Raw genomic sequence first — 10862 nt, 5'->3', positions numbered from 1 at the left:
TTTATTTTCCCAGAACATCAGGCCATGCGTGCGCGTCGAGAGTCAACAGTAACTTAACTCCTAAACTGTTACTCTGTTGGAGGCAGCTCTGCATAAGTGCTCCATTATTTCCCCAGCCACCGCGTGCTCGTTTTTACCTGAGACACTGAAATGGTGTAGGACTCTCTCCGACTGCTGCCAGGCACCATTACCTGATGAGTTAGGCCATCTGACTGATGGCTTGTGATAGCTCGGAGAAACGCACAATCCCTCAAATAGACCATTTCTGTCTCCCAATTTTACTTTAATATTTCCCAAATGCCTCTGAAGGCATCGGGACAAACTCCACGTTCGGCTATAAAGGAGCCGGAATCAGAAAAAAAGCAATAACTTAAATGCAGTGACCTGACACGTGGAAATAAGCCGTTTTGTATGAAAATCAAATGGAGATTAGGCTTTGCAGGACAAGCTCATTTTGAATTGTATACAGTGATTTTGGCAAGGTTATTATTGAGGGGTGCATACGAAGAGTGTAAGCTGGCACTGCGTCTGAGTGCGTGTGAGCTTATCTATGCATGTGTGGTAGTAGGCAGTTTGATGCAGCTCTTATTTAAAATGTTTTTTTTAATAATTTCAAATGTTTTTGTGTCTTTGTCACTTGTTCAATTCACCGAACTGTCTTTTTTTTTTTTTCTTCCGTCCTTTAGGATGCTGCTTGTGGCAATAACCACAGTTGACAGGAGATCAAGCTCAGACATCTGCTGACTTATGAGGAGTGTCACTGCATCTCTGCACATCACAGCTGACCGTTAACTGACCCCTTTATCAACCATCAACACTCGTGAAGAAGCTGACTTGTTGACACACCTCATCAGCCGGGCAGAGGTGGCGGCAATCAAAGACGAAATAACTGAATGGGGCCTAATCGTTGCCTGAAGCTGCTCACGCAAAAGTAGCAGGATGCTGCCACAGTTCCCGAATGCCTCAGTGCGCCGTTCAAAGCTGCTGTTAGTTTAGAGCGTCCTCTGCGGTTTTGTCGTTCCTGTGACCAAGCAGCAGCAGCTATAAACACAAATAAAGAGTTCTACAGAAAGTATACGGACAGAGATCAGCGATGCTTTGGCCTGTGCTGTTCACTCTGCAGGCCGTGGCGCAAGCTATGCAACATTACCCGGCGGCCTGGGGACACTATGACGTGTGCAAGTCCCAGATCTATACGGAGGAGGGCGTGGCGTGGGACTACATGGCCTGTCAGCCAGAAGCCACCGACATGACAAAGTACCTGCGAGTGACCCTCGACCCCCCAAATATCACGTGTGGAGATCCGCCAGAAACGTACTGCGCTTTGGTGAGTCGTAACCTCGCCTGTCCCCTGATGGAGACAAATGAGGCTGTAGGCAGGATCGCACAGCATACTGGGTCAGGGATAGAGAGCCGAGCATACAAGGCGATGTGCTGCTGCTGCTGCAGCAGAGATTAATGTACACGTGGACCCGGTGTTACAAGTTGTAACTGCAGAACAGACACACGTGTGAACATAGACACACGTCGATATATGCAAATCTCTGAGATAAATTTGGACAGATTGGCACAGCCAGGTGTGAATGTCAGATGTGCATCACTGCACACATATGCACTCATTCATATACAAGCAATATGTATGTATGTATGTACAAGCAATCACATGAAGGCACATACAGTGTAGGTTGAACATATGCTCAGCACATTCACGTGGCAGCTTCTGGAAGCTGAAGTAACAGTGACACAAATATTCAGCTGTCTGAAAGGAAACATGTGATCTTGAGTCCATTTTTTATTTGTTTTTTTCAAAAAAATTCCACGTGCATAATTTATTTATTTGTTTACTTGTGAGGGACAAGTACAGAAAAGACATTGCCAGTTGCAGAAGCAGTGTCCGATACCGATAGGCATCAGGAAGCGGTCATAAAAATTCAGTATGGTTATCAACAGCAGCATGTCAGAGTCTAGTTAGGAATGTATTGAAATGAGTGGAGCTGGATGGATGTCCCAGTGTGTGGTTGGAATTTAATACGATTTTCAGAAGAATTTTCCATAAATGTAAGATTTTGTTTCACCATGTAAAATTTTCAGTGTTCTTAAAAACTGGGCATTTTTGATTTTGATCTTTCCACTGATATATCTTCTCTAACGAAGTCATTCAGTTTATCTGTCAGTATCGAGATAGAAGGCAGAAATATTGTCATACTGGATTTGTCACCAAAGCAGCGACAGTGTAATTGGATCGGCGCCGTTATTGTGCTCTGCGTGCTCGGTGCACTGTTCAGCGTTGTGTTACGTCGGCCCTTATCCGCCATTATCAACAGTTCAACCCCAGGTTGCGTTTGTTTAGAATCACACTCAAAGTAAGCAGCAAAAGAGCCCATAGGCTTTAAAGTGCTTCATTAGGAGTCGTGTGCGCGCCCGCCGAGAGCTCCTGCAAGTAAATATTTACCAATTAAAATGGGCATCTTTAAAAGGAGAGTTTTCATTCTCGCAGCTCCAGATGGCATTGAGACATTTAATGCCACTGTAGGATGAAAAAGGAGCTGGCCTCCAGTCGTGTGTGACGTTCTGTGAAGCTTTATATCAAAACAAACTACGGAAACCTTTATCGGCCCCGTAGATTATCCTGAATGTGCAACATCAACATAACAAGAGGGGCAAAAAAAAAGAGCAAAGTAGAGCCTAAGTGATAAGACTGTTGTTGTTGTTTTCCACCGCGGTAATTACCTCTTAAAGATGCAGTTTAGTCCATGTTTTCTTTTTTATTTATTGTGTGATGATTTTAAATGATATTTTGAGACTACTTCTTCTATGGTATTACCCTTTCCATGTTTCTAGGATGTCGGGTAGTTGCTGTTGCATTATTTATAAACTCATAGCTACTGCCAGTGAATTTTGATATTTGATCACATCTTAATGAATAATGCTAACCCACCGCTTGAATTGTGCAGTTGGAACTACACTTGCACGTCACACTCAGATAACCAGAGGGTTTTGTGGGACATTTGTTGGATTTTTAATAATAATAATGGAGATAACAGCAATGACACATGCATTGTGCATATACTTTGAAATGGAAAAAGCAGCAGCAGGGAACTATCGAACCATACGTTGGTATTTCTTGACACTGATCAATAACAATGATGATTATTTATTGTAGATATGGAAAACTACCAGTTGCTGAAGGACTATTCGGGATCTGAATTTACTGGCTATATGGACATTTTATTGTCAGATTCTAGCAGCGTTGCTCTGGGAATGTAATTCTTTGCTCGGCCAGTCCACTAATTGAATGCTTGAAGAAAGCAAGATAGATTTGCTCAGGCATTCATGATTCCCACATGGTGTATCCTGAGGATTTTGAGTGATCCGTGTACGTTTCTTCCAGCTCCTCTGAGAAGCAAACATTTTAAAATATGGGTGTTTCCAAGGGCTGCCATAAAAGTTGATATTCATGTTGCCCTTGGATTTTATTAACTTTGGTGATACCTTCGCAGACCAGAGCACCAGCATCTGATTGCATTTTTAGATCGTTACCTACTTTGGTTTATGACCAGAATACCTGCCAAACAAATGATATTTCCATCAGCCTGACTTGTTTATATTCAGTAAACGTTATGGTCTTGTATTCATAAAGCGCCTTTATCTACTCAGAAGCGTTTTATACTCACAATAACACACCTACACCAGTGCCCACCCTGGGAGCAACTTGGGCTTCAGTGTCTTGCTTCCATGCTAACCTTCTGGTTTGTGGACTACCTGCTCTACCTGCTAAGACACAGCTGCCCACCGTACATGTTATCATGCTTGCATGCCAACAACAGAGGCATGCAATCACTGCCTCTATGAGGCCACCCATAGGTTTACAGAAGAGCAGTTTTGAAGCTCAGTGTTGTGTTTCCGGATGTTGCCATCTTGGCTGTGAACTCTCAGCCAATCCAAAATTGGTCAAAGAAGGGAAGCGTGAGGAGTGGAGCTGGGGTGAGGCCTGGGCAGTAAATCAACAGGGAACTAAGCCACCAAAATTGTTTTTGAACAGCTGTAAATCAGATGTTTTTTTAACATGGAGGTCTGTGGAGATTTACTTAATTTTTCAACCAGCCTCAAGTGGTCAATTGTGGAACTGCAGCTTTTGTAACTTCTGTATTGGCGCCCAATATGTTACCGCGTAACCGTAGCCGTATGTTAGCATGACTATAGCACAGATGTCAACAGCTTGAACCACTGTGCCTAAACTCAACCTCAAAGGGTTGGTCGAATGGCTGTGTTTTCTAATTTTTTTAATTATAATTTTCATTTAAAAGATGATACTATATTTTCCACTATATTAGCCAAGATTGAATCAAAGAATACCTGATTCATAAATTATACAGTTAATCAAGAAAAATAAGTAGAAGCTATTTTGTCACCAAATTAAATAAATGTCCAATGTTTCAAGCATTGCCTTAACTTAAAGCATTACTGAGAATATTCACCTAGTGTGACACTGTTCACCCCATTGATAAAATATCATGTTTACCATAGGGATGCACCGATCCGACTTTTTCAGTCCCGATACCGATACCGATGCCTGGGCTTTGTATATCTGTCGATACCCGATACCGATCCGATACCGTTGAATTAATATAATAAACTGCATACCTTCCACCTTATACCGTCCTTCCACCATGTAGAAGAATCTAAAGGCACCAGACTTTCCTAACTAAGACAAAATAACATAGATGTAATGGATTGAATACTTATTTATTTGTTATTTGAACAATTGTGCATCCAAATTGAAAATAAAATGCAATCAAGCTTCTTAAAATAAATTTAAATAAATAAAATGTAGTAGTAGAAACAAAACAGTAATCAAAACAAGTTACCAAACACTGTAAACATGTAAAACATATATTAAGTGCAAAGTACTGCAGGAATTCAAAATACAAAAGCAGCTGAACCTGAGAATATAACCCGTGAAATGCCTCCACACACCCGACTCTTTCGCTCGCTCCATGTTAAACGCTCCAGCTCGTTCTTCTTCTTCTTCTTCTGTTTAATGGCGGGTCATATCTTTACGACATACCGCCACCTACTGGACTACTACAGGATCTCCAACTCGTTCCACCATGCTGCTAACGAACGACGAAGGATTTGCTGCGACGGAGGAAAAAAAGAAAAGAAAAGAAAAGAAAACTGGATCGGCCCGTGGATCGGTTAATTTTACCGATACCCGATCCAGCTATTTTTTCCAATATCGGGGCCGATACCCGATACCAATATCGGATCGGTGCATCCCTAGTTTACCATCCCTCCTGTCCCCCTAGACATGTACAGTTGTGTGGTAAATAGGCTAAAAGGTTCTGTCGCGTGACTTTTCAGATGTCCCCATCATTTGACTGCCAGGATTTCTGTCACCTCCGACATGAATTGTAGGGTCTGTCATGATCAAGAACACAGGCTCCTCCTGGACCAGCTTAAATGGCTGTTGCGTGTTTGATCTGTTTACATTCTGTGCCGGCACACGGGCAGACTGACGCCGGTGACCTTATCCAACGGTGCTTCCTGAGATTTTGTTGTAGATGAGGGGAGCATGCAAATGAGCTCTTTCAGCCAATCACCATGTTACCTGCAGTTGTGAGCCCCGGACTAATCAGTTTCCCCAGGAGTTGATTTGCCTCATAGTGGATGGTCAAAGAATCCTAGATTCCCTTATGCTTATAATTCCCATCTCTGTTGCAGAAGGATGTGTTTTATACAAACTAAGCAATGTGCAAAGTGTAAGCAATTCGAAAATGACATTAATCCTTAAGGAGATGATCCTTAATAATAATAGTACAGAAAAAACTCTTCTGGGTTGTTTTCTCTGGAGTGTTTAGGACAAGCAGTAGAGAGAGACCAGGATAAACAGTGTCTAGGACAGGTGTTCTGCATCAAGGAGTTAGCCTTGTTTTTATTTTTAGCTGCAGACCTTCAGGGGTTCTTCAGAAATGTGTTGGTATTAAGGCTGTTCTCCCATGGTGCACTGTGGCACTGTCACTCACTATCACTCAGCACTTGTTTAAGGTCTTTTTAACCGCATTACAGGCAAGCTCAAACTGTGTTTCTTGTCTGCAACTGCACAACTCAATGCACTATAGATAGAATTAATCGAAACGCGCGTCTTGTCATTACCTTTCTACATTCGTAAAAAAGGAAGAAAAAAAAAGCTTTTTTCAATATTCAGCATTTACGTACATGATCCAGTTAGATGCATTTTAATGGCTGTACAGTTATTACACCACATGGGCTTAAATGAACAATTGCTGTTAACGCAGAAGAACCCCAGTGAAGGATATCTGCATCTAAAACCCATAATCATTTTTGATATGGTTAACAGACGCAAGAGTGTTTTTAATTACAGTGTTTTTCTCAGTCTCTTAAGTCCAAATCAGGTTGGCTTTGGTGGATTTAATAGCAATTCATCAAAGCGCCAGGACACTACGTCGACTTCATTGAAAGAGGAGGTTTAATTTTCATGCATCTTAGCGTTGAATTATTTGTAGCTGCCAAGTAATGGGAAGGGACATGTTTATTCCACGAAACATAAATAAGCATCGGGCAGATGGTGTATGCAAAATGTCCACAATCTGGATATGCTGGATAAATAAATATTGTTGTGTTTAACAGAGCAACCCATTTCTCGCTGCAAATGGCACAGTGGAGTCGTGTTTGGATTGTACCCTACTGATTAGAGAACCTAGTGGTTTGGTGGTTTGAATCATGGCAGCGAAAGTCTTCGAGGAAGAAGATGAGAGATACTCCATCCTCCCACAACATCCAGGGATCTGGCAGTTGATCTGAATGAATGAGTGTGAGCTTTGAGTTAGGTGTCATCTGCCCACATGCCCCGCACTATCTACAGCCACGCTGCTTCTTCCACGTCACGTTGGCGATTGTGTAAACATTCCTGAGACCCGTTTCGTAATCGTGCCTATGCTAGATACTCTGGGTCTAACTGGGCAGATTCTTGTAATTCCTCTGAACTTTATTCAGTTCTCTCAGAATGGATGAAAGGAGCTGCGGCTGCCAGTTCGCCACACGGCCCCCTTGGAGGCTTAGAAAGGAAAGACGAAATGAGAGCTCCCACTAAGCTGCTCGGAGACTGCCACATTATTGACAGTCAATGCTGCAGACTTATCTTTGCTGGCAATGACAGGAGTCATTGTGAACTTTCATTCTGTGTCTTACATGCCCACAAAAACTGACGTAATAGACACTAGAAAAAGAAACAGATTATGGACTGGAGAAAGGAACGTGACCTTTGTTGCACATGTAGGCTCTGAGGTCACAGATTCTGCACAATGACCTGTGCATCTACTTTCTCTTTTACAGCATGTGCTTGTGTGGTTACTACTAGCCTTATTTGACAATAACGCAGTTCACTACCAAGATAAGTTTTCAGTTTAGGAAAGGTAAGGGAACGTGTTCAGGATCGGGGAAGGCTGCGGTTTCGGCTAAACGCTGAAAATGAAACTGCATTTCATTTTGTAGGAAATCTGTCGAGTTTCTGGTGAAGTAGGTCCCAAACGCAGGACACAATGGGTAGGCATAACCAAGAAACTCGAGAACCAGAACTTAAGGCACTGCAGGAAGAACAGGGTATTCAAAAACAGGCGAGTACCAAAACCAAGACGAGAACTCGGGAACATGAGAAAATGAACGGTAGGAGAAAACAGAGGTAACGGAACAGGGGAGGCTAACGAGGGATAACATCGCAGACAACTTGACAGAGAACAAAAGGGAAAGGCAGGACTATATATACACACACACATGGAAAGAGGGGTGAAGGAGACACAGGTGAAACTAATGAGGGCGGAGCATACAAGGAGAAACCAATCCAACAATCAACAATCAAAGTGGGGAAAACACAGGAAGTAAAACAACATGCAACACCAAGGAAGAACAGAAAAACTCAAAATCCCATACCATGAAAAAAAAAAAAAAGTCAACATTGAATTTCAAATTCAAGTCAAGTCAAGGGGCCGTCAAAGTCGACTGTCATAGGAGGAGTTGTGGGTGTTGGTGTACGTCACATTGCTCGGCTTTCAGCCAGGAGATTGCACTTTGGGTTACGTGTTCTTTTCCAAATGACTTATTATTCCATTGCTATTGGGTTATTTCATTGGTTTGTGGTCATTGTTTGGTATTGTTTAGGCATGAGTCATTTCTATGGTGGAGAGAGGCTGTTAATAACGGAAATCCTTGCTAAAAAGCAAAAAAAGAAAATGGACTTACAGTGCAAAGCTTGTATTACACCTGAATTTAATATAAAAGGAGACAAGACCAAATGATTAGATCTGAATAGAATAAGAACAAGCATTGATCACCTCCAACTTTATGTTTTTAAGGTTTTGTTTGTGTCCAAAATAACTCCTTCATTCACACATTCATTGTCCTCTTTATTTTGGACAATAGTTCACTCTGCAGCGTGCAGCACGTTGAGATTTCATCACTTTTCATCGGCTGTACTTTTCTCAGATAGAATGGCGGTCAGTTATCAGTGGTCAGACACGTCTCCCAAAAGCCAGTCTGAGCATCAGTGTCATGACCCACGCGTCCGTCTATAATTGCTGAAATAACCCGGCGGTTCAGAGGTCGAACCTGAAACTGTCACTGCCCCTCTTTGATCCCCGCGCCCCCTCCTTCTCGGTGGGAAATTCACTCATCCATGTATTTGTTTGGAGACAGGGAACAGTTGGAGCGTTTAACTTGCCGTCACCCCGGTGCCCTTGACTCTGTTCTGAACTGGCCCTGCCCAGCACATCATCGCCGCACCACTGCGTACCAAGACACCGAGATGACATGCAACATGTCCCCTGACTCCAGGAGAGGGGGAGAGTCATCATTTATTCTTTCACTCGCCTGCCACCTCTTTTGTCTCCTGGCTTTTTAATTTCCCCGTCCCTTGTTTTCTGTCAGCTGATGATGCATAATATCCGCGTCTTGTTTGAGCATGTGGAGGCTGGATGCTCCATGTGAGGTGAGCACTTGACAGATAGAGATATGTCGGCATTATTTCCCAGGATCTGTGACAGGCTAATTCTTAGAGGGTTGTAAATACAAAGACGGATGAATTATGCATGGAGATATAAAAGAAAGTGATGGGCTTTGTGGCTCCAATAGACAGAGTCGTTCTGGACAGCTTAACATTTGCATGCATATGGATAAGTGCTTCAACCATTTTTCCAAAGCAGACAAAAGCCAGTTTTGAATATTTGTAAGTTGGTGTGTGTGCACAACTATTGCCATGTCAGCACAAATGATAATAAGAGCATTTTTTTTTTTTTTGCTTTAGTTGCCTAAGAGATCAAATTACAAAAGCATCCAAATGTTGTTTTCCATCCAAGCACATTCTCATACATGTTTAAATTCTCTTATCTACACTGAAGACACAAAGCCGTGTAAACAGTTCTCTGTGAAACAGATAGCACGGTCCTTAAACTGCATTTTACACTCGGCTAATTTCGCCGACATCTGATGGAAACAAGTTGTTAGGCATGGCAGGCTCCCTCCTTGATGTTTCTTGATATTATGTTTTCCCACTGTGTTTGAGCTGAGGCGAAAATCTGACACGCGTTTCCATTTAACGCAGCAGGAGCCGAGGCGCGCGAAAACTGAAGCAACGCGGGGAGCGCACTCACAAGAATCAGGACATGTTTTACCATTATTGCGCGGCCAAGCACTTTCACAGAATTTTATTTAAAGTCTCGTTGTGGGCTTTAAGAATTAGCGGTGAGAGAAAATGGATTGCACAGGACAGCACACGGTTTTTATTAAATGCATCCTGTTTTTTATCCAGAATAGACCTCAACGACTCTTGATTCATTATCTAGTTCAAACAGGGTGTGGCCCATTTAATTCAATTCAGTTTAATTTCATTTACAGTAGATGGCTTAATAACAGTCCAAATAGTCTCAAGGCACCCAGAGCAAACACTAAGGCAACGATTGGAAAGTAAAAAACTCCCCTTTCAACACGAAGAAGCCTTGAGCAGAACCCAGCTCATATGGGGAGACCCATCTGCTTGAGGCCGGCCGCATAGCAAAGAGGAAAAATGTGGAACAGAAGAGATGAGAGCAGAGCAGCAGAAACAAGCTGACAGATTTGTGCATCCGCATGAAGAACACATGCAAGTATACAAACAAGATACTTACCGTATTTTCCGCACTATAGGGCGCACTGGATTATAAGGCGCTCTGTCAATGAATGGTCTATTTTCGATCTTTTTTCATATATAAGGCGCACCGGACTATAAGGCGCATTAAGAGAGCCGAAGTCCCGCCCCCTCTACTTCCGGGTTATGGGACCTATCTTTTGAAAAAATATGAACGGCAGTCTATGGCGAAAGATAAATTATTTTCTGGTCCCGATCGACTTGTGCCTTGGATTATACATATGTTGTTTTTCAGAATAAAAAATGATTTTACATGTCAAGAATGTCACAGTTTGTCGCCAGATAGTTAAGTAAAACGCTATGGAAAATACGTAATTAAACGAACTACAAGTCCCGCATGCTGGCGCGTACAGAACCGACCAAAACTCTCTTCGTGTAACTACAGCTCTCGACATGACCCGATTTATAATGATTTTCACCTCGTTTAATGCTTCTGCCTTCGTCCTGCATTGCTGAGAATTGCTCCGTGATTCTTCTGACTACGGTAGCCGTAATGGTGCAAGCGGTGCGGCTTTGAGCGCCGTGAGCGCCGTGTACGACACAAAATCGCTTCGAGGTCAGTAAGCACAACCAGAATGAATCCATATATAAGGCGCTCCGGATTATAAGGTGCACTGTCGTTTTTTGAGAAAATTAAAGGCTTTTAAGTGCGCCTTATAGTGCG

General features: G+C 42.6%; 1 protein-coding gene across 1 annotated transcript in view; it reads left to right on the top strand.

Moving 5' to 3' along the window:
- Nucleotides 1-1090: 1090 nt before the first annotated feature.
- Nucleotides 1091-10862, top strand: part of LOC311489555 (netrin-G1-like) — a 53785-nt gene continuing 44013 nt past the window's right edge. The window contains exon 1 of the mRNA XM_084546684.1: nt 1091-1327. Within this exon, the coding sequence (XP_084402810.1) occupies nt 1094-1327 (234 nt within the window). The 5' untranslated portion in view covers nt 1091-1093. The remainder of the gene's footprint in view (nt 1328-10862) is intronic.

The sequence above is a fragment of the Chelon labrosus genome, assembly GCF_963514085.1.
Source record: "Chelon labrosus genome assembly, chromosome: 6".
NCBI classification, from domain to species: Eukaryota; Metazoa; Chordata; class Actinopteri; order Mugiliformes; family Mugilidae; genus Chelon; species Chelon labrosus.
This window is presented reverse-complemented; position numbering and strand designations above follow the sequence as displayed.